Consider the following 25621-nt stretch of genomic DNA (forward strand, 5'->3'; position numbering starts at 1 on the left):
GGGTTGGAAGGAGTCATTATCTAAGGAAATGAAAGAAAGAGGCAACATGGAAGACCACTCTGCCAGTTACGGAAGAGAACCCTCATCTCTGTCATGAATACAACCTTCTACTCTGTGGGAAGTACCAGTACTATTTGCTGTGACACCTCAGTGTTTGCCAGGATTGGGTCCCAGTTTCACTTCCTGCCAGCTGTGTGACTTCGGCCAAGTCACACGCTCTGTGAATCAATATCCCTAACTGATAAATGAGGAAAATGATAGGATTTATCTTTTTTGTTTTAATGAACACACAGCTCATTATATGCCAGTCACCATGCTAAACTACTTACAAGTATGGACTCCCTGATTCTCATAATGAACTTTAGGGAGTAAAGGTCGTTGCAAGGATTACATGAGATAATACAGGTCATTATTTATAAGACAGTGGCCAAAATAGAGAAAGTACTTGGCAAATGGTGCTAATGTTAATATGCCTATTGCTTTTGAATGAACTCAATTTAATCTTTACTTATTTTCTTATAGCTTGACTGATTGAAATATTCTTTTTTTTTTTTTTTTAGATTTTATTTATTTTTTTGACACAGAGAGAGTGAGAGATCACAAGCAGGCAGGCAGAGAGAGAGGGGGAAGCAGGCTCCCTGCCGAGCAGAGAGCCTGACGCAGGGCTCGATCCTAGGAACCTGAGATCATGACCTGAGCCAAGGGCAGAGGCTTAACCCTCTGAGCCACCCAGGCGCCCCAGATCGAAATTCTCTTAGCAGAAGTAACAATATAATGATGGCTATCGTTTATGGACTGCTTATATATGCAGAGGACTACATTCTGTTGCTTACACATGTCATAGCAACCCTATAAGGCAGAAAGTGTTACATGTGCCTCAGATGGGAATGGAGGTTCAGAGTGGTTAAGGAATTTTCTCCAGTTAACACAACAAATAGTGTCAGAAGCGGGCTTCAGAGCCCATGCTCTTCCAATAGGCCAGGCTATGAAAGCCAGAACTAATAAACAAATTCCATGATCACTGAACAGACTACAGAAAGAAGTAAATTCATTTGAACTGTCTGATGATACCCATATGTGGCTATATATGTTCCCTAAACATTAGCAAACTCACATAAGAATTCAACTACTTCCAAGTAGTAGATACCCTCGGCGTGCCTGGCACACATCGGTGCCTCACAAATGAAGGGGGTGTGGTCCCAGGGCTTGTACTGGTACAGGGCCAGCTATTCCTACTACGTGATAGGATGTGGATGTAGAATGATCCCCCAAACCTCTCATTCTTTCAGTTATAGGGTGACATCAAGAATATTGTTAATCTGGGGCATCTGGGTGGCTCAGTCATTGGGCGTCTGCCTTCAGCCTAGGTCATGATCCCAGGGTCCTGGGATACAGCCCCACATTGGGCTCCCTGCTCAGCAGGAAACCTGCTTCTCCCTCTCCCACTCCCCCTGCTTGTGTTCCCTCTTGTTGTCTCGCTCTGTCAAATAAATAAATAAAATCTTAAAAAAAAAAAGAATATTGTTAATCCTTTTGCAAGGGAAGTCCTTGGTGAAGAAAAAGAGACAGCGGATGTCCCAGAAAGAAGACATTAACAGAACGCAGACTCACAGCAGACAGGCAGTGTGGAGGTCAGAGGACGAGTCAGGGGAGCTGGGTTCTGGGCTCAGCTCTGCCACACACCAACTGCAACACCTTGGCCAGAATCCATGTGATTCCCCAACCTCCGTTTCCTGGATTCCTGAATCCTCTGATGTGCCAATAATAGAGTGAGACTTGGGCGTGCTGTTGGAATTCAGACAGACTAGTCTAATCAAAGATGCTGTGACCTGTCCATCATCCTGAGCAGAGCCTCCAAACCCAGCCCATCTGACTTGGCCGTCTGGATTTTTTGATGCTAAATGGAAAGAAGGCTTCTGGAACTAGCCTGGAATTAGGATCGAGACTATGGCACCCCTTTCAACATTGTGTCTGGGCAGCTTTCTCTCCTTCTCCCAAATCCTTGCCCCAGTGGCAAATCAGTTTCTCCAAACCTCTTCCAGTAGCCCTCTTTCCTTTGCGGCCAGCCCTTTGTCATCCAGAACCCACATTTTCCCAACATAGTTCTGATCATACCACATTGTACCAGCATCCTGGTATTTTAAGTTCCACCTTTGTAAAATAAAGGATTGAGCTGGAAGCCATCACAGTTTCCTTCCAGGCCAAGCATTCTCTGATTCTCTACATGAAGTTGTATATATTCATATCACATGTTTATTTCAGAGAAGAATTCTGTTTCACTTTTAAGGTATTGCCTTACCAATACAGGACATAACTGGATGATCAGACAAACACTATGACATGAGCTCAAATTTGAGTGTGTCTCCTCTTTAAATAAATTGTCCAGAATGAAATAATCTACTATTTGTTTAGATATTTACTATTTGCAAATATTCTCAAATGTACTTTCTCCTCTACTTTTTTTTTAATTTCTTTTCAGCATAACAGTATTCATTGTTTTTGCACCACACCCAGTGCTCCATGCAATACTTGCCCTCCCTAATACCCTCCACCTGGCTCCCCCAACCTCCCACCCCCTGCCCCTTCAAAACCCTCAGATTGTTTTTCAGAGTCCATAGTCTCTCATGGTTCACCTCCCCTTCCAATTTCTCTCAACTCCCTTCTCCTCTCCATCTCCCTATGTCCTCCATGTTATTTGTTATGTTCCACAAATAAGTGAAACCATATGATACTTGACTCTCTCTGCTTGACTTATTTTGCTCAGCATAATCTCTCCTCTACTTCTTACACGAACCATAAAAGATATGTGTTAACCCCTCCACCAATTTCTTACAAACATCAAGGTACTCACATAAGAACAACCATGTCATAGTGGTATTAAGGGTCAAAGAAGGCAGTACTTACAGTACCTAGAACAGTGCCTGGTACACAGTCAGTGCTTCACCAATGAAGAAGGTGGTCACGGCATGGTGGTGGCGTGACAGATGTTCTCATTATGTCATATGGTAGAGATGTGGTCTGCTTCGCTACCCTCATCTCTAAAACTGCTATCTTAAAAAAAAAAAAAAAAGATACCCAGAGATCCTATCATGTGTTTTACCTAACTTTCTGATATTAGTCAGAAAGGAAACTTCTGAGCAGTGGTACCCCAGCTGTTAAGCTCCGGAGCTAGCTATAGCCTCTGAGTTTGCAAAAGACTATCAATGACTCCCTGGCATCACCTTTCCTGAAAACTGAAGTGTCTTAGTCTGTTTGGGTTGCTGTAGCAAAATGCCTTAAACTGGGTTGTCTGTACAACCAGAATTTTATTTCTCATGTCTGGAGGCTGTGATCAGCCCCAGGCAGATTTAGTGTCTGATGAAGGCCTACTTCCTGGTTTGTAGAGGGCTCTCTTCTTACTGTGCCCTGACATGGTGGTGGTGAAGGGAGCTCTGTGGAGTCCATTTTATAAGGACACTAATCCCATTCATGAGGGGTTCACTCTCCTGACCTAACCCTCTCCCGGTGGCCGCATCTACAAATACTATTGTTGGGGGTTAGAATTCAACATATGAATTTGGGGGACATTTAGTTGACTATCCACCTTGTGATGCTATTAGCATAATAACTAAAAGGTTTTTTTAAAATAATTTATGAAAAAAAAAAACCCAAAAGGGGTGCCTGGCTGGTGCAGCCAGTTAAGGGCCCAACTCCTGGTTTTGGCTCAGGTCTGGATCTCAGGGTCATGAGGTCAAGTCCCACGTGAGGCTCTGCACTCAGCACAGAGTCTGCTTGAGATTCTTTCTCTGTCTCCCTCTACCCTCCCACACATACCCTCTCCCTCTCTAGAGTAAATGAATAAATCTTTAAAAAATAATAATTTACAAAAACACCAGACTAATATTTGTACCATAATGGGTGAATATTTTGAATATCCTACTTGTGACCCCATCCAAAAGATTAGGCTGGCGTTTCATTAGATTAATCTCATCTTTTTGACTCAACAAGTTTCAGATATGGAGGTGAGTTATATATTTTATCCTAGGAGAAGAATTTAAGAGATAATCATGATCTCTGGATAATCAAACCTCCTAAAAGCCTTGCATTAAAAAAACACTGAAAAAATAATTATACACACACACACACACACACACACACACATTGTACAAAGCAATTCTTTGTAGCCGAATGATTTGCACAACTCCACCAGGGATTAACATCTGTCACCATAAATAGCTTTGTAAAGCAAAGTAATGCCATATTTCTAGACGAATCTTAGCTAACTTATGAATCTATGAAGTAACCAGATAATCAGCTCATATGAGACAAATGGGAATGGTTTCTTCCTTTTAGTGCCATTTAGGTAAATTAAATCTGCTTCTTATTTGTGAAGACAAAGCAATTTGGCATCTCTGTGAGGTTTTCTGTTTGTTTCCAAATAGACTTTGAAAACATTTTAAAAACTGAAATATTGTTTGAATTTTCAATTCAATTGCCAAAGCACTTTAATTGATTTATTCAGTTATTTATCGCATAGTTACTAAATGCCCTCCACAGGCCAACGGTTCTGTACATATCAGGATAAACAAAATGTAGTATCTGTTCTCAAGAAGATTGCCTTCTCGTGGGAGAGAGCGTTGTCTGAACAGTGATATACCAGAGCCGTGGATACCCTGATAGAGATGTATTAAATTTTTTTTTAAAGATTTTATTTATTTATTTGACAGAGAGAGATCACAAGTAGGCAGAGAGGCAGGCAGAGAGAGAGAGGAGGAAGCAGGCTCCCTGCTGAGCAGAGAGCCCGATGTGGGACTCGATCCTAGGACCCTGAGATCATGACCTGAGCCGAAGGCAGAGGCCCAACCCACTGAGCCACCCAGGCGCCCCATGATAGAGGTTTAATGGAAGGAGAAAAGATGGTGATTGAATCCCACTGGATTTGGTGAGACCTAGGAAGAAGAAAGAGGGAAGAACTTCTGAAGGAAGTCATGGCCAAGGCATGCCAGGTAGAGGGAACCATGCTGCAGACTCATGGAGGTGAGAAGCAGCAGTACTATGAAGAAAATATATAAGCAGTCTGAATTTGTTGTAAAGTAAAACACAAAGAAGGAGGGAATGAAAATCCAACAGGAGACGCAGAAAGAGGACAGTTCATGGAATTGTTAAGTAACTCCATGTTAAGTAACTTGGACATTTTCCTGAAGGCAATGGGGAGAAACAAAATATTTTGAACAGGGGAATGACGTGCTCTGATTTGTTTTTCAGACAGTTCTTTTTTAGCACCTTTGGGGCAGAATGCTAGGTTCTCAGAGCGTAAACATAAATGAGAGAGATCATTTTACCCTGGAAGAACTAAATGTCTAGTGGAAAACACAGATAAGGAAAGAGTTAACTTCAAAATTTTTGGTGAGTGCTATGATAGTGACCTGGATGTTTGAAAAAAGAACCCTCAGATAGAGTTGGCAAACCTAAAATAGCTCCAAAAATAGCTGGGAAAGTGCTTCTCTTCCCTGAGTTGTTCATAGTATGAAGTTTGAGTCTGTAACACAAATACATTGTCAGTTTCCATTCCCTCCAACAAAACGTTTGCCTTTGCCTGGCTGTCTGCTCCTAGTCTTGGTGGTGGTGGTTGGGGGTGCTTAGGTTATTTAACTTGATAGCCTTTCCCAACTGGGGAACCCCCCCACCATGCCAAGGCATCTCGTTCCACTGTTGGAAGAAGATGTGTAAGAAAGGGGATTCCCACAGAGCACTTCCAAATGACTCTTCTAGTGCTGTCTTTTGATCTCCTTGTTTGAGACAGTGTGTGTAATGGGAAAGACCTGAGACCAGAGACCATGGAATCACAGTATCTCTGCCATTTATGAGCCGTGTGGTCCTCATTAATGTATATCAACTTTCTGACTCAAGTCCCTCATCTCCAATATGGTTTAATATGGGGTTTAAATGATGAGAGAAATATTACAGGTAAAGCAATAAGTAAGTGCCTTGTAGAAAGAAGTTCAATAAATAACAACTATTACTATTATTATTAAAGTATAATTCTGGATACACCCTCTGTCCCCACTTCATTAAAAAAAAAAAAGGGCAAAACTTACTTCCATGAACTCAAAGTGTTGTTCTCAATATTGTATTCATTACCTGGGTTCATCAGACATAATATTATCACAGAATACTGTCTCTCTTGAGCAGAAAAAATACATGGGCAATTTCTGACATCTTTTCCTATCTATTCATTTATTGTGACTGCTGATCTGGTAACTTAGTAGCCAAAAAGCCTGTCTTTTCCAGGTTGGCCCGAGAGCCAGGTGCTTCTCTGTGCATTTTTTTAAAAGGGCAATGCATTTAAAACTCGAAATGAGACCATTTTTCTAATCCATAGTAAACGCATTAGGTGACCTTGCACATCAAACATTTGGCATCTGCTTACTCTACTGCTCCAAATCACAAAAAAATAAACATCTTCTAGTTCAATATGTGGACATAGAAGGATCCAGAGCTTACCTCTTCCCACAGACAAATCTACAGCTACATAAGGAATAATTTCTTCTGAAAAGAAAGACCCCCAAATTAGCTGGAGGACTCCTCTGTAAATTTTCTCATAAGTGAGAAAAAAAAAAAAAAAACATTGAGGTGGGATGAAGAGGCTGAAACACAATGTTACCGTAAACCTCACCCCTAGCATGGCAACCTGTAATGGAGACTTCTTCCTCAGGAAAGAAGGGTTTGAACCCCACATCTGGCATCTCAACTTTAAGAACTCTAGGCAGAAGATCCCCAAAACATCTATTTTTAGAAGTTAATAGGGCTTGCTCCCCCCTGCCCTGGCAAGGCAACAGTGATCTAAGAAACAGTTCTTTTTTTTTTTTTTTTTTAAGATTTTATTTATTTATTTGTCATAGAGAGAGAAGCGAGAGTGAGCACAGGCAGACAGAGTGGCAGGCAGAGGCAGAGGGAGAAGCAGGCTCGCTGCCAAGCAAGGAGCCCGATGTGGGACTCGATCCCAGGACGCTGGGATCATGACCTGAGCCGAAGGCAGCTGCTTAACCAACTGAGCCACCCAGGCGTCCCTAAGAAACAGTTCTTAAATAGCTTACGCACATCCTCACCCACCCCAGAGTTCAGGACGGAGGAAGCTGAATGAAAAGTGCCCAGACTTTTTGTGAAAGACACTTATTCGCTTATTTTAAAGCATCAGATTGAGGGGTGGGCATCCAATTTAACACACAGCTAGGGGGCTAGTGAAATATTCTTCAAAGACATAGGCTGGCAGGTACCATTTTAGTGCTCTCCCTCTGCCTCATTCCAGCCCTTGTATCTCCCAGAAAGGAGCTTCTATATTTATCTGGTGCCCTGATTTTTACAGTGTCTGCCCAGGACAAACCTACCATAAGCCACAATGGCTCTGGTATTCCTCTGGTAGCCATTGTGGCTTATGGTAGTGGGTCCCACAGGACTGCAGCAAACAGAGAACGAGTTCATAACTAGCTCCAATGCACAGAGCACAGCAGAGAGGCAACAGGCTGAGGCAACCAGTCTTGCTGTTCAAGAAACCTATTAGCTTGTCTTCATAGCTATGGCCCGAGGGCAGGCTTACCATTAGGCACACACATAAGGATTGACAGTAATCCTCTTCAGAGACTTAGAGCATGCGTGATATCACTATGCTTTCCCTCTGCTGAGCTTGAGAGCACTGGGGTATCCCAGACGGGAGCTTGTGCACCATCTGGAGCCTCAGTTTTCATGTCTGTTGCCCCAGCTTTTGCATCTGCCACACTGAGGCACATTGTCTGATAACTTAACTGTGATGGCCAGTGTGGTTGGTGTCCATGGGTTCAGTGGGATGATGGGCAAAAAAACAAATGGTTCTCAGATCAGGGCTCAGTGCAGAGGGAGCAGACAGAAACACCTGCATTCCAGTCTTCTTTTGAAAAAGATAAATTTGCACATTTTAGAAGTTACTACTTGAGGATCTGACTTCCAATCAGCCTAAATCTAGGTGTTGACAAGATCTTCCCCTTTGGGGCAGTGACAGGTATGGCACCCTCAACTATTGGGAGCCACTAAGGTAAAGAAGCCCGCTTGGACAATCACAAAAGTTTGAGAGACAACCAAGAGCTAGGGCAGGGTTGAACAATAAGGCTCATCTCCTCCAGGAGTTCAATCCTTCAAGACTGGGAGAGAGGACTATTTTTTTCTAATGCACAGAAACCAACATAATGAGTCAAAGAAAATGAAGAAATAGAGGAATATGTTCCAAATGAAATAATAAGATGAAACCTTGGGAAAGGGCCTTAAAGGAGACAGAGATAAGTGATTTACCTGAAAATGAGTTCAAAATAATGATTATAAAGATGTTCACTGAGCTTGGAAGAAGAATGGATGAACAAGCTGAGAATTTTAACAAAGATAGAGAAAATATAAGGAAGTACCAAACAGAAGTCCCAGAGCTGAAGAATAATAATTCAACTACAAAATACAAGAAAGTTTCAACAGCACATCAGATGAAGCAGAAGAAAGGAACAATGAATGCAAATACAGGAGAGTGGAACTAACCCACTCAAAGCATCAAAAGAAAAAAGAATTGGGGCACCTGGGTGGCTCAGTGGTTAAGCCTCTGCCTTGGGCTCAGGTCATGATCTCAGAGTCCTGGGATCAAGCTCCTCATCGGGCTCACTGCTCAGCGGGGAGCCTGCTTCCCCCTCTCTCTCTGCCTGCCTCTCTGCCTACTTGTGATCCCTCTATCTCTCTGTTAAGTAAATAAATAAAAATAAAAATCTTAAAAAAAAAAGAAAAAGAATGAAAATAGCTTAACAGTCTGATGGGACACCATCAGACAAACCAACAAACCATTTGCATTATAGGTGTCCAAGACAGAAAAGAGAAAGTGAAATGGTCAGAAAATTTATTTGAAGAATCCATGACTGAGAACTTACCTAACCTGGGGAAGGACACATACATACAGACTCAGGAATTGCAGAGAGTTCCAAGTTAGAGAAACTGAAAAAAATCCACACCAAGAGACATATTATAAAGAGTCAGATTCAAAGACTAGGAAAAAAAAAAACTTCAAAGTAGCAAGAGAAAAATAATTTGGCAAGAAGAAGGGAATCCCCATAAGATTATCAGCAGAAATTTTGCAGGTCAGAAGAAAGTGGCACCATATATTCCAAGTGCTCAAAGAAGAAAAACTTGCCAATCAAGAATACTCTACTGGGCAAAAATTTCTTTCAGAATTGAAGGACAGATAAAGAGTTCTAGACAAATAAAAACTAAAGAAGTTTATTATCATCTGACCTGCTTTATAAGAAATGTTCAAGGGACTTCTTTAAGCAGAACAAAATGGTACTAATTAGTGAAGGGAAACATGTGGCAGTTTCAATTTCACTGGTAAAGGTAAATGTATGGTAAATTAGAATAATCTAATATAAAGGTGATAGATTAATCACTCATAAAGGCATACGAAAGCTAAAGACAAATGTAAATTACTAAAACTGCAATAATTTGTTAATGGGTGTATGAGATGAAAAGATGTAAGTTGTGATATCAAAAATAAAATGTTGGGAGGGAATATAAAATGTAGAAATTTAGATGCATTAACACTTAAGTTGTTACTATCTTAAAATAAATTGTTGTAAATATAAGTGGCTTTTTAAAAAAATGTAAGCCTCATGGTAACAGAAAGCAAAAATCTATAATAAATCCAAAAAAGACAAAGAGAAAGGAATCAAAGACCTCTACAAAATCATCAAATCACCAAGAAAAAGAGCAAGAGAAGAAAGAAAAACGGAATTACAGAACAGCCAGAAATCAATGAACAAAATGGCAATAAGTGTGTAGCTATCAATAATCATTTAAGTGTAAATAGACTAAACATTCCAATCAATGGACACAGGATGGCTGAAAGGGTAAAAAACAACAACAACAACAACAACAACAACAAAATCCATTTATATATTGCCTATAAGAGACTCACTTCAGAAGGAAGGACACACACAGACTGAAAGTAAAGTGATGGAAAAGACATTCCATACAGATAGAAACCAAAAGAAAGCTAGGGTAGCTATACCTACAACAGACAAAACAGACTTTAAGACAAAAATGGTAACGAGACAAAGAAGGTCATTACATAAGTAAAAAGGGTCAGTCCAAGAAAAGGACGTAACACTTGTAAATATTTAACTACACAACATAGCAGCACTTAAGTAAATAAAGCAAACATTAACAGACCTAAACAGGGAAATATACAGCGACAAAATATGCAAAAATCTGTTGCATTTCTATATACTAGTAATGAACTATCAGAAAGATAAACTAAGAAACAATTCATTTCCGACCACATCAAAAAGAATAAAATACTTAATAATGAATTTAACCAAGGGTGTGAAAGGCCTGGACACTGAAAATTGTAAGACGCTGATGACAGAAATGGAAGAAGACACAGGTTAGTTGAAAGATGTTCCATGCTCATGGATTGGAAGAACTAATATTGCTAAAATGTCCATGTTATTCAAAGCAATCTACAGATTCAATGCTATCCCCATGAAAATTCCAATGGCATTTTTCACAGAAATAGAACAAATAATCCTAAAATTTGTAGGGAGCCACAAAGACCCCAAATAACCAAAGCCATCCTTAGGAAGAAGAATAAAGCTGGAGACATCATGCTCCCTGATTTCAAACTCTTACACAGATAGAGTAATCAAAGCAGTATAATCCTGGCGTAAAAACAGATAAATAGATCAAAAGAACAGAACAGAAGGCCAGAAGTATACCCATGCATGTATGGTCAATTAATTTATGACGAAGGAGGCAAGAATACACAATGGGGAAAAGATAGTGTCTTCAATAAAGTCTTGAGAAAACGACAGCTACATGCAGACGAATGAAACCGGATGACTGTTTCATCATACCATACACAAAAACCAATTTGAAATGGATTAAAGACTTGAAAACAAGACCTGAAATCTTAAAACTCTCAGAAGAAAACACAGACTGACATCAGTCTGGTGAGGACTTTTTAGACCTGACACCAAAAGTCCAGATAAAAATAGCAAAAATGAACAAGTAAGACTTTATCAAACTAAGCAGCTCTACACAGCAAAGGAGACCATCAGCAAAGTGAAAAGGGAGCTACCCAAATGGGAGAAAATACTTGCAAATCAGGTATCTGTTAAGAGGTTAATATCCAAAGTAGATGAAGAACTTGTACAACTCAATGACAAAACAAACACCCTCCCCCCCAAATCCAATTAAATAATGGCCAGAGGACCTGAATAGACATTTTTCCGAGTAAGACTTCCAAATGGCCAATAGGTGTATGACAAGATGCTCAACATCATTAATCAACCAGGAAATACAAATCAAAACTGCATATTACCTCATGTATATCAGAATGGCTAGTATCAAAAAGACAAGAAGTAACAAGGGTTGGTGAGGATATGGAGAAAAAAATGATCTACTGGTAGGGATGTACTTGGTATAGCCACTATGGAAAAGAGTACTGAGATTCCCCAAAAAGTTAAAAATAGAATTACCTGTTGATCCAGCAATTCACTTCTGGGTATTTATCTGAAGAAATGAAAACACTAACTCAAAAAGATATCGGCACCCCCATTTTTGTTGCAACATTATTTATGACAGCCAAGATATGGAAACCTAAGTGTCCATCAGTGGATGAATGGATAAAGAAAATTTGAGATTTATTACTTATATTTATACATATATATGGTGATATATATGTGGTGATATCTATACTTCCATGATATATGTATGTATATATGATATATGATATATGATATATCTATATATATGATGATATATGTATGTATATATATGATATATGTGTGTATATGTGATATATGATATATTTATATATATATGTATCTATATATATGTGTATATATGATATATCTATATATATATGATATGTATTATATATTAGTTATATCTATAAAGGAATATCAATATATATGTGGTGATGAGAGGTGTATACATCATCACATATATATCAGTATTCTTTTATATATATAAAATATATAATGTATATACTCCACACATACGCTAATATTCCATATAATATTCCATTACATACACACACACAATGGAATATTACACAGCCATAAATAGAAGGAAATCTTGCCATTTAAAAAAAGATTTTATTTATTTATTTGACACTGAGAGAGATAGAAAGCACAAGCAGGCAGAGCGGCAGGCAGAGGGAGAAGGAGAAGCAGGCTCCCCACTGAGCAGAAAGCCTCACACAGGGCTCGATCCCAGGATCCTGAAATCCTGACCTGAGCCAAAGGCAGATGCTTAGGTGACTGAGCCACCCAAGTACCCCAGATCCTGCTGTTTTTTACAACATGGGTGGATCTTGAGGACATTAAGCTAAGTGAGAGCAGTTTCAAGCCCAGCTAGTGTCTTTATAATCATTATTCTGAATTCTAGTTCTGACATCTTATGTTCTCACTGATAAATGGACTCTTTAAAAAAAAAAAACAAAACCCCAAAACAAACATATATGTCCAGAGACCAGATTGGTGGTTGTCAGAGACAGGGGGAGTGGGAGTGGGGTCGACCAGACTAGAAAATCAAAGAGCTGACTTAAATGTTTGACTTTGGTTCCAGTGCCAGCATTATGGGATCCTGTAGGATGAGACCATGAGCTTCGCTTGATGTTTCAGGAAATGCTGAGTCCATGAGACAACATAACACAGAAAACGGAAGTTCTAGATACTTTCCAAAATTTTGAGTGAAGCCAAGGGTACAGATGGGAGTCGGTGGGAGCCCAGGTAGGTTACAGTTGGACAAAGCATCTTTCTCGGTGGGCAGAGGAAGAGGGAAAGTTTTTGATGTTGTTTAGTATGATTAGGGATGTGGAGAAAGTTATAGAATGAAAGAGAAAATTCTGAGAAACAAGAGGCTTTGAAAAGCAGGTTAAGGAGTGTGTGTGTTGGGGGTGGGGCTTTGAGTTTGCCGGAGGAAGGTCTGTATGACAAATCTCCACCTCTGAGAGGTGGCTGTTGTGGTGGGGGCAGGGCAGGGAGGGTGGGTGGGCGCCATCAGGCTGTGCAAATACATTTCATAGGTACGCCCTTCAAAGAAGCAATGGGTGTGGGGTAAGGGCACTTTGAATTTGGGAATGTCTTTTTAGCTTCTCAAACTCTCTATGGTTTCAGTTGGGTATTGAGAGGTGCCTACGTAAGTAAAAGTATGAGAATGTGGGGCTCATGCCCCTACACTGAGGGGAGTTATGGCACTAGGGGTATGCGCAGCATCTGGAGGAGATGGAGTACCACTACCCATGGTGCCCTGGGGGTCCAGTGTAGGCTGTGCGTGCTGCCCAGGCCAGGCCTCCAGTGGCCAGACCCCCTGCTTACCCTGATAGGGCTGGACTCTTCTCAGAGCTGGTTTCATTCCCTCAGCAGGGGCCCTGGCAACAGGGGGGACGCGTTGAACTACTTTTTACTCTCCCTGAGTTGAAATCGAGTTGTAACAGTAACCATGACCTTAGACAGGTTTCTCGCTATCAGGCTCCATGATTCACCCTCCACATCCTTAGAAGTGTGAGTGGAATAGAATATAATATGTTTTCCTCTTTTATGAGCGATAAAGAATATGAGAGAGAGGGGCTCTCATCGAGCATAAGCATTATGACACGTGGATGAAGGTCCTCCAGGGAGATGGGCGGAGTGGCGTCGACCAGAGGGGACCCACCTCTCTGGCTCCAGAAGCCTGTGGACAGCTTTGCAGGACTACTGGGGGCTGGCCTGGAGGAGTCACTAGAGGACTGCAGACATTACATAAAAATCCTTGATCTCTATTCTCCACCAAGACAAGACATTTCCTTGACCCAAAGTAGAGCTTGGAGAGGTGAACTGTGAAATTGACAACAAAGGGGGTCCTGATGGTAATTTCATCTTTATGGAGCCATTTCTGTTCTCCAGGCACCGTGTTAAGTGCTTCACGAGCAGCAAATATCTCATACGGACCTCATCACCAACCTCTGAGTTAGGTTTCGTTCTCAGCCTTATTTTACACGAGAAGAGACAGTTGTTTGAAGAAGTAATGAGGCTATGAAATGTAAGCGCTGGGATTTGAACCAAGATTCCAGTGTAAAGCCTGATTTTTTAATGATCACATGAGAGCCCCAACCTGATTAGTCCAGTCTACCCTAGTGATGCACAGCCTCGTGATATTACCCTTCCCCTCCAGCTCTGAAGGAGAAAGGAAAGGGTAAACGTGCAGTGTCCTGACAGATGCATCTTACAGAAAGAGTCACGGTCTCATCCCCGAAGCGTGTGTTACAGGAGGAGTGGTATCGGCCATGATTTATAGCCTCATACATAGAACATGCTCATCCTGGTAAGTACGCAGCACTGGACCCATCTTCCCAGGCCCGGTACTTAGCATCACAGTGACACAGTACCAATTCCCCTTCCCCTAGAGATGGCTATCTTTGGGCGATGGCTGCCCAAGTAGGATTTCTGTGTGATTTTCTCTTTGATTTTGCTCGTGGACCATTTCTAGCTCAGTGACTACAAAACAAATCAGTCACCAAGTAGAAATACAGTGGAATCCTAAATATAGGCCTGGCAAACAGAAATACTCCAGTATTATTGAGAAATCTGGCTTCAAGGAAAACAGCACATACGCCAACTCTTGTGAGTAACCCATGATGTAGACGACTTAGCGGGATGACAAAGTTCAGTCGCCCCAAATTCAGGCTGTGTCCATATTTACAAGGCAACTAGTCATGATAGTTTTATCATTACCATTCAACTTTGAGGACAAAGAGAATTTCTAGCAATTCTAAGATTGTTTGTGGCTGGAGGTCCATCCCAGGCTGTCGGGTTACTCAGTGAATTAGCAGAGAGCCAGCTAAGGGAGCAGAAGGAAGAAGTGTCAAGCCTAGAAAGGTACCCTCGGAAGTGATTACATTACCTACAAGTGACCTCTGATGGCCAGGACTGATGGCTTACCATGAGAGCACTAGCTGTAGGCTTGCAAAATGCTCACTGGGGATGTCCCTCCACTCATTCAAACATGCGGCTCCCTTCAAGCCCCTCCATCCTGTGCCCACCACCTCATCCTAGAGATTAGGTGAAACTCCCTTTAACTTGAAGGTTACAGAGTAGCTCACGTCGAACATTTTAATTTAGTTCGCCCCAAACCACTCTGAACTTGAACTTGGAGTACAGTCATCCATCAGAGCTTTCCTAATTAAATTGGCATAAATTAAGGCTTAATGTCAACATCAGAACTTGGTCACAGAAACCATAACACAGACGGTGCCAGGGGCTTCTCGTGTGTAGCCCACATGCCGTGACCTGTACAAAGGCGTTTCTGTTTGGTTACAAATCACTGGGATCCTTAACAAAAGAAGGGCAAAGCTCGATGTGTCAGGTCTGCTTACCTTCAAGGCAAATCTGAATAAAAGTGCCTCTCTGTGGACTCGTCATCCCAGGGACCCCTGTAACCGTTCCGATGCTCCCAGGCGAGGAGGAAGAGGAAAGGAGTTTCACCCTAGGAACGCTGGTCCCGCGTGAGGTGTGCAGCGTTAATCAGCTTAACCACAATCACACAGCTCTTGGGCAACAGGGCTGTGTTCCTGCTTTTTCTTGAAGCCAGGTGTGCAGACTTCTACCCCACCAGCGGAGGTCAAATAGGGTGGGGTGGGGGTGGGGGGTTACCAGCAGCATGGGTATCACCTGGAGGTTTTTCAAGATCAGAGTCTCAAAATCTGTCCAGACATTCAGGATCAGAAACTCTCGGGACAGAGACGGATGTTCTGTGTTTGTATACATCCTCTGGCTGATGCTGATGTAGGCCAACGTCTCTGAACTACTGCACTTTATCATGAGGTCCCCTTCAATCAAGCTCTCAAGACCACTGAAGAAGAAACCAGTCTCATTTTGAAATCAAATAAAGGTGGTTAAAAGACATGGGGCTTCGGTGGGACATGGCGAGGGGTATCTGCCTACCGGTAAGAAAGAAGCAGAAGAGATGCATTTGATTGAGTGCCATGAGGCATTTTGGCAGGAAAATGGGCTTCTTCCCTTGTCAAGATATATCATTAAAAAAATAAGAAAAATATTAGGCCTCTGCTTTCCAAGAAAAATAACTAAAGCCAGGGTTATTTTCTATTTTCATAATTTTGCTGGGTTATCTGTAATGTGGCTTACACATTTCTAGAACTTACCTACTGAAATGATGTTTAGGCTTCCTCAAAAAAATATAAACTATATTGCGTCATCAGTAATATTATATCCGTAGGCATATATCTGTTAAATCTGTGAGAGTTTATGCATTGATTTATGTGAGAGTTTATCCATTGATTTATGCAATATAAACTATACTGCGTCATCAGTAATATTATATCCGTAGGCATAGTCTGTTAAATCTGTGAGAGTTTATGCATTGACTTACTGCCCAACTCTAATTTTATGACTTAAAAAGATTCTTCACCTCCCTTTTTGTTTCCATTTCTCCTTACCTAGAACAGATTTCATTTGGTGGGTAGCTAGAATGCTGATCTATTATCCTTTAGGGTTCCAGAGTTTGCTGACTTATATGCATTTATGAGCCAGTGAATAATGCTTCCAGGTGAACTGCATTATATCGGTTTTACAAGAATTGACTCAGATTCTGACATCCAGTAACAGAAGGTCACGCGAATCATCACATCCACACTAGACTTTATTACATTTGTTTGTAATTTATTTTGCTTATGGTTTAATGTCTTACAAGCAGAAGAATATTATTGACATCAAAGAAGTTGTAGCCTGACTTGATCCCAGCAGGTGTCTGTCCACTTCAAATACTACAAACATTCTTTGTTGGCAAAACAATATTGTCTGAAAGTTTACCAGCATTAATTTAGAATTGGCTAATTACTAAAGAAAAGATAGGCGTTCCATCATGGTTCTGGGCACTGACACCAAAATTTCAGTTGAGGACAACCTGACATTTATATCCCAAAACAAAAGTGCATCATAAAATTAATAAGTTAATGAACTAAAAGACACATAGCCTTTCTGGAAGGTAAAAATGCTTAATTTACAAGCCACTCTGGAGTACCAGGAAAGAAACAAAATGAAGCTGTATAAATTCATTTTTGAAGGATTTTGAGACTCTCAGCTTATATTTTAATATTTTGTTCATATATAGCCAACAGTAAGAGAGAGAGCCAACCTAGGGTCAGCCCAAAGTTCTGCAGGAGAAACATCAACCAGGGTCGCCGTGTTTGAACATGAGTCATTTCAGGAAGCTAAAAAAAGAATAAAAAACCAGAATAAGATCCAGATATACTCACTGCTGGGAAAAGTTTGGTGGGAAAACATGAGAGACTCTGTTATTCAGAACTCAATAACCTTTCAAATTCCCAAAACAGTTACAAAATGCTTGATACCTACTCTTGACCAAAATTTAAAAGTGTAAGATAAATTAAGTCATTCAACTGTGGTTAGAAGAATTGTAACATTGCCAGAAGTCTTAAAATGACGTAGTTATCAGCCTAAAGCAAATCCAATCCTTCTTAACTTTGGTTTTCTGAGAGTGCTTCAATGTGAAATAGATAATAAAGTATTATTTTTGACTCTTCTGTTAGGTTTATGAAGCCGCTAGATGTACTGGTGGTTACAAAGCACATATTTGTTTCCTTTCAAAGAGATCACCAAGGTCTTCCTGACCTTCAGAACAATAAAGACATCATGCCCTAAAGCTGTAGTTTACTCTCAGAGAGGCAAGTGGCAAAACAGCAAGAGGCTGTTTTTTTAGTGGAATGGCTTTAACACCACGTGGAAGAAAATGTTCTCATGAGAGTCTGGGGGAAAAGAAGCTCAATGTGTTCCTTTTTTTTTTTTTTTTTAAATCTCTTTATTTATTTATTTATTTTTCCATTATGTTAGTCACCATACAGTACATCATTAGTTTTTGGTGTCATGTTCCACGACTCATTTTTTTTTTTCAAATTGAAGTGCACTTGACACACATTATTACCTTAGTTTTGAGTGTACAACATAGTGATTTCACATCTCTGTATGTTCTACTGTGCTCACCACAGATGTAGCGACGGTCTACCTTGCAAGGCTAGAATACCAGTGACATTATTCCCTATGCTGTAGCTTTCATCCCCGCGTTGTTTCTGTCTCATATTCCTTTGAATCCCTCATTATGCGAAGGAGAGAGTGACGTATCTCTTGCATGACGTAGTCATTTCTATTGGGAAACCGGCTTAAGTCAACATCTAGGGAAAACCTCACTGGACCATGACATTATTGACATTTTGGGTTGGATAATTCTTTGTTATGGGGGCTCTTGTGTGGGTTAAAGGATGTTCAGCAGCATCCCTGGCTTCTACCTGATGGATGTCAGCTGTTACCTCTGACTCCAGTTGTGACAACCACAAATGTCTCCAAATGTTGTCCCAAGTTCCCCAGGGGGTTAAAAAAAAAATCACCTCTGTTTGAGAACTACCAGGTTATTTACAGCAAGAAAAAGGTAAAACCTGTAAAATATGCAAGGGTCTTAGATTTATGGCAATAAAAAGTTGATGTATTCTTTTTCTAGGTTGACTTGTTTTAATATCTGTCCAAGTGCATCCTGAATGTTCTCTTTGGGTATGCTTGAGATTGTTAGTTTCTCCCTTTTAATTAGAGAAATTGACAGGATGAGGATGAGGGTTATTGTGATCTGCTATCTCACACCCTCACATGGAGCAGTGGACCAAAAGGTAAAGTAGGATCCAGAAATGCTGTCCTGGGTGGATGACCTTAAACAGATTATGTGTCCTTTTGGTCTTTTTCTGCCATGTTTAAACATAAGCTTACCCATACTACTTTATAGTAAAAAGTATGTATGTATGGTTCATTATCTACTATAAATTTAAAATGACATTTTGAAAATCCATAGACCATTCCCAAAGGGCTGGCAATTGATGGGATTAACAAGACACATGCACTGGAGTTTCCAAGACAGCTGATTCTCAGGAGTTTGTAAGCAATTTCCAAGTGTTTACTTTAAGGCCAGACAACATAGGTGACCAGTTTCCTTCTATCTCAATAATTTGTCTCTCAGACCATCTGTGAGACATAATTATGCCATCTCTGGTCACAAAAAGGCTCAAACTTTGATTAGCCTTATTTCCAAATATACTAAGACACTGTGCAATTCCTTCTCCTTTTTTTTTAAGCAAGGTAATTAATATTCATCCTCAAAATGTGGATGAATTAACAACTTGTCTTATGTCTACTATGTCTGGTGCCATCTGACCGTTGTTCCTCTCTGATGAAGTAGAAGTAATTTCTAGAAAGATTTTTTTTTGGCAAATACTCCTATAATATGAATAATTGGATGAACCATCATGATTGTTTTTAGTGTATTGTTGAGAAAATACTTCAGCCAAGATACAAAGCATGCTGGTGAAAACAGTTCTAGTTCCAAACATAGAACTTGAGATTCATTTTCAAACCACCTATGTCTTAACCTACATTTTAGAAAGCTCATCTTTGAAGTTCCATCTTTGCTGCAAACATCTACTCAGGGTCTTTGGTTGGAAAGATGTAGGTCTTCATCAGCTAGACTTAATAGCCAAAATGTTTAAGATACAAAACTGCAGAGATTAAATTAGCATCTTGGGACTTCCTTCATAATCTCCATCAGTTTCTGTCCCAACTAAATCCTAAAATGCCACAATTTTTAAAAATAATTTTTTGACCTATTGTTTTTCTCACCAGCCCATTTATAGACCAGCTACTGGCTTATAGTGTGTGACACACAATAAAATTGAATAAATGTGTTTAGAAGAATTTCCAGGCTCTGTCAGTGACCCCACTCCCAGTAAGAAAACCAAGAATCCTTGATTCTGAGTACATAAATGGCATTATCCACAAGAAGACACCATGAGGATTTTTACAGCTCCAGGAGCCACCAGTCCCACGAATGCAATGTCTTCTGGGAAGTTTTGCAGCAGGGTCCCTGTTTTTACTTTTTAATCAAAATGACTGCCTCTACGATCTCGCCATCCATGTAGGTGGGACTTCTAGCAGCTCATCTTTTCCTTGAACTCCTTCAGGATGCTCTGGCTGAAGGTTTTATGCAGCACTTACTTGCATTGACATCCATTTTGTCATGCCCTATCTTAAGTCCTGCACCCTCATTTACTACTACATTATTAAACTCCTTTTATTTAGGAGGAAACAATGGTTCAAGGAGGATAATAACTTAGTCACATAGATGTGACATCAGAATGAGGACAAGAACCAGCTCATCTCGTTACTGTAGAGGACTGCAGGAATGCAGACAACACCGACTCCATCTTTGGCCCTCCATTGTGTTCATGTTTGTTCAGTGAGCTCTCTTAGGGCTACATGTTCTGGCCCTCTTGGAGATAAATATACATGCCCTAGACATGCCCACTGAGGCTGAGATTGGGGGAAGCTTGTTTTGGTTTCCCATGATTCTATTAGAGATAACATAGTCTTTCTCCTTCCTGATGCACAGGTAATGCCCAAGATCTAATTAAAGCTTAGCTGTCAATTAGGGGCATGCAAGCCTTTGGAGTTGCATGTGAACACTTTGATCTCATGACAATGAACTATGTTTTCCCTCTATATAATCGGTGCACTAAGGTCTACACTAAGGTCTGGATTTTGCAGAGAGTAACTATGCTGCTGCCATGTATCATTGCCTGCCCAATTCCCACCCCCCCCCCCATCAGTAAATTATCCTGAATAAAATTCTGTGTAAACTATATGGAGTGGTCTGCTTCATTTTCTGTTCTCACCATGCTTTCTCAGTTTGGGGGATACTTTACTGTCTCTCTTCCACCTTCTAAAGAACTATAAAGACCAGCTCTCTGCCTGAAATTCATCTCTATTATGACTAACACGTTTCCACCTAATTAGAAAAAAGTGGAAATATCAAAGCTAACAATGTTCAAATAGACATAACAGTCACTGCATGTAATGAAAACATAATGAAAATATATTCTGCAACATATAGATATCATGCTGCTTTTGTTATAAAAGATATCATGCTATTGATTCTGTTTTTAAGGCAGACAATGTGTACTTGAAAAAGCTATTTAAAAAAAGACTAACTTTGTGAGCCTATAAAAATGGACAAACGATGAAAATCAGCATTTCAAAAAAAAAGTTTAGGGAGAGTCTCATTCTGACATGGATCATCTTAATTTGGGTGGTCTATCTGAACTTCTCATGTCTGTACACAAATGGGCTTGGTAAGAAAATCCAGCTAAGCCTGCTTTTGAGACAATACTTGGCTTTTTTTTGAATGATTATGGATGAACATATAAATCATAATATCTCTTGGATATACACCAAAATACCAGAGAGTCTTACAAAAAGTCTTTCCAAAAGATACAAATGTGAAATGCCAAATCTCAACCATGTCTGATTACAGCATTTCACTTCCTTTGAATCTACCCACATTTTTTTTTTATCATTTCAGTAAGTAAATTTTGAAGGAAAATGAAGATCCATATGAACTAATTTTCAAGGGTATATAGTTTGTTTTTTCTTTTAAAGAAATTCCTGATGTCAGTTTTATTGCCCCCATTTTTCCCCTGGATTTCAAGAGAGGAAAACCTCCTTTTCCTCCAGGGCAATTAAATTATTTTATTGAACAATTTTATAGATCTTGATTTATACCCTAAGACTAGAGAGGGTGAAATGATGGATAGAGTATGTTAACTGAAAAAAAAAAAGTCAGGAAAAAAGAGAAATGTTAGCAAAACACCTTTGCCCAGAGATAGAGCCAAGATATATATATATTTTTAGATTTCTGCCAGAAACTTGGAAGCCTTGAGGTAGAAAATAATTTTCTTTTTTACCGGCAATATTTAGCAAGTTCCCCAACTCAAGTCAGTGGATGCCTAAACATGGCAGTCAAGGAATTATAATTTTCTGGCAAAAAAAAAAAAAAAAAAAAATGGAGAGAGAAAAAAAAAAAGAAAATCTTTAACTAAAAGATAGTCCTTTATCATGCCATTGTTTTATTTTGTTTTAAAATTTAAATCAGACACAGGAGAGAAATTCCCTGAGATGCGCCAAGTCTACACAGTGACTGACTTGTCCGCAGATGTAGATATTATAGGTATTATAGCCAACCGGTAATTAGAATTTCTGAACATTTTAGAAAGTGATATTAAGTAAATAATTTATATTCGAGGCAGTTCCCTAACTGTATTCATAGTCAAGCTGAAGTTTTAAAAGCAATGCTCACGGAGACTGTTAGAACCCATCAGGAAAGAAACTGGATAAATTCTAATGTCTTGTGCTATGCATTTAATTATATACTAGGGAAGACATCACAAAGGAGGACGAGCTATAAAACATTCTCTAGAACTTAGGTTTTTGGTTTCTCCTTACACATCTAAGCTTCAGAATCTTGCCATGCAAAGCCTTCTCTGTCTACTTCCATCTGTAATCTGAAACTGGTTTCTTGTTGGTGTTAAAGATCTCTCATTAGATATTTCAACATTGCTTTCAGTATGAATCATAAATGTACATACTGAAAAAGAAAGCTCTGTATCCGATGTTTCTAATAAATGCTGAAAAAAAAAAAAAAAACCCCAAACAAACCCGAAGTCCTTTCACCATGAAAAATTTACAGTTTAAATATAAATATTCCACATTCACTTGCTGAAGACATTTGGTAGATGTCTCCTGTGCAGGTGAGATTGTCATTCATATATTTTTCCTCTCTCAGGAATGCATAGTTTTTGGCATTATCAACTTTCAAGAGAAATGATTTGCTCCTCCATTCATGAAGCTCCCTTGATAACTGACTTATACCATTTTCTTTTCAGAAGATTCCTAAAATCCTTTGTGCACACTGAGTTATGTATCCATTTGCATTTGCTAAGAGGAGCCATTCTTGTTCCTAGAAATATGATGAGAGAAAATCTCAGAAACTTATTTTGTAGGCTGTCCTAGTAAAGCTTAATCTCTCTAGGGGCACATATTCCATGGACTGCTCTTACTGTCACATCTGTAATGAGCTTAATTGTGTCCTTGCAGAAGACCCACCAACTGAGAATAAGATGGAAATTTGTTAATGAAAGTCATGATTTGGCTTGCAAATCTGCAATTATCTGTTTGCATATGCAAACTATACACTTAAAAATTTAATAACAAAACTTCTGGTTTCTGGTATGTCATAGAAGATTAGAAGTCACCAATTCACCCAGCAACAAGTAAAAAGGATGAAGAAACTGAAAAATCAACAACTCTCCTCAGATATGACAGAAAAGCGAGATCAAATGGCTGGCCCAAACATTGGAGAGAAAGAAGAGTGTATATAGAGAATCCAGTTTACCTGAGCAGAAACCTACAACCAGAAAGAAACCAGTGCCAGGGCAAAGAAGTAAACTGTAATGGACAAATTACTAGAGATTCAGTGTAGATAAGCCTAAAAGTAAAAAAATCTAGGGGGACCCAGCCTTAAGTCTTAATTCTCACTTCTGTGGAATTTTTCTGCCAGGAGCTCTACTGAATTCTCACAGAGAGTATAGGGAGGAAAATGCCTTCATGCTTTTATCAGGAGGAAGATAAAGGAGCCATTTTGAAATATGCCAGAGAATTCTGATCTTAACAAGGACTTCTCTTAAGAGAAACTATTTTATCAGAGCCTAACCTGCTGGGGTTTTATTAGAGTTTTATTATCCTACCTGCTAAAGAGAAATACTCAATTTCACCCCCCTCTAGCCATTCTCTTCCACCTAAAGAGGGAGGAGACAAGAAGTTCACCATCTGAGAGCACCAGCTCACCAAAATACCAAGACCCAAATACCTATCTAATGCTTCCCCTCTCCCCATACCTTACTCTTCTATTATTAAAGGACTATTTGCCACAGTTCCTTTTATCCAGCACATTATGTTTTCCTATCAACAAAAATAACACAAGTTACATGAAAACCAAAAAACACAGTTTGAGGAGACTGAACAACCATCAGAACCAGAGTCAGATACAGTAGGAAAGTTGGCATTATCAGGCCAGGAGCTTAAAAAGACAAAACAAAACAAAAGACTATGATATGGTAAAGGCTTTAATGGGAAAAGAAGACAACATAAACAATCAAAAATAATATCAACAGAGGGATGGAAATTTTAAGAAAGAATAAAAAAGATGTCAGAGATAAAAGGTGCTGCAAGAGAAATGAAGAATAAAGGGCTTATTAGTAGATTGCACATGGCTGAGGAAAAACTCTGAGTTTGAAGATATGACAGTAGCAACTTCCAAAATTGAAAAGCAGAGAGAAGAAAGACTGAAAAAAAAAACCCTCAAAACACAATATCCAGGGACACCTGGTGGCTCAGTCAGTTGAGCAGCTGCCTTCCACTCAGGTCATGATTCCCAGAGTCCTGGGATCGAGTCCCACATTGGGCTCCTTGCTCAGCAGGGAGCCTGCTTCTCTCTCTGCCTCTGCCTGTTTGTACACACACACTCTCTCTCTTTCTGACAAATAAATAAATAAAATTTTTAAAAACAAACAAACAAACAACCCCCACAATATTATAAGGTACTTCTATTACCCATGAAGTAGTGTTGAAAGTGGAACTGGATTACTTGTAAATGTATAAATAAATAAATGTAACCACTTAAAATACTAGAAAATAAATATAATTAATGTGCTAAGAAGTGAGTCAAAATGGAATTGTATAAAATGTTCAATTAAAATCACAAGGCAGAAAAAGTGTGGAAGACAAAAGTAGAAACAAAGAATAATAGGCAACAATTAGAAAACAGTAACGAATATGGTAGCTATTAATCCAACTAGATCAATAATCACTCTAAATGCCAGTGGGATAAATACACTGAAAAAAGCCAGGGATTTTCAGAATGGATCAAAAATAAGACCCAACCATATGCTGTCTACAAGAAGTCCACTTTAAATATAAAGACACATACAGATTAAAAAGTAAAGGGATGCAGGATATATCACATTACACTAACTAAAAGAAAGCAAAATACCTACGTTAATTTCAAACAGAGCAGACTTCAGAGCAAAGAATGGTGTCAAGTATAAAGATGGCCATTAGATAAAGAAAAAAGACTCAATACTCCAAAAAGACATACCAATCCTTATTATGTGTGTACCTAACAACAGAGTATTAAAATATGTGAAACAAAAATGGACAGAACAGCAGAGAGAAAGAGAAGGATCCACTATTCGATTGGAGACTTTAATACCACTCTCTCAGAAATGGGCAGATCCAGCAGGAGAAAATCGTTAAGATCACAGTTGAACTAAAGAGCACCATCAATCCACTGGATATTACTGACATCTGTAAACTACTTCATCCAATAACAGAAGAATACACGTTTTTGCAAGCTCACATGGGATATTCACCAAGATAGTTCGCATTCTCAGCCATTAAACACATCATAATAAATTTTAAAGAATAGAAATCATACAATGTCTACTTCAGCTAACAATGGAATTAAACAAGAAATCAGTGACAGAAAAGTAGCTGAATAATTCCCAAATACATGGAAATTAAATAACATAATTCTAAATAACACAAAGGTCAATAATGAAATCTCAAGAAAAATTTTAAAGTATTTGAACTAAAAGCAAATAGAAATACAAGTTATCAAAATTTGTGGGGCTCAG

General features: G+C 39.4%; 1 protein-coding gene across 4 annotated transcripts in view; it reads right to left on the reverse strand.

Annotated features, from left to right (window-relative positions):
* Positions 1-16713: 16713 nt before the first annotated feature.
* Positions 16714-25621, reverse strand: part of SLC39A12 (solute carrier family 39 member 12) — a 77821-nt gene continuing 68913 nt past the window's right edge. For all 4 annotated transcript variants that reach the window (XM_047743554.1, XM_047743553.1, XM_047743552.1 and 1 more), the window contains one exon: positions 16714-17251. In XM_047743554.1, the coding sequence (XP_047599510.1) occupies positions 17123-17251 (129 nt within the window). In that variant the 3' untranslated portion in view covers positions 16714-17122. The remainder of the gene's footprint in view (positions 17252-25621) is intronic.

Source organism: Lutra lutra, chromosome 8, assembly GCF_902655055.1.
Source record: "Lutra lutra chromosome 8, mLutLut1.2, whole genome shotgun sequence".
Classification (NCBI taxonomy): Eukaryota; Metazoa; Chordata; class Mammalia; order Carnivora; family Mustelidae; genus Lutra; species Lutra lutra.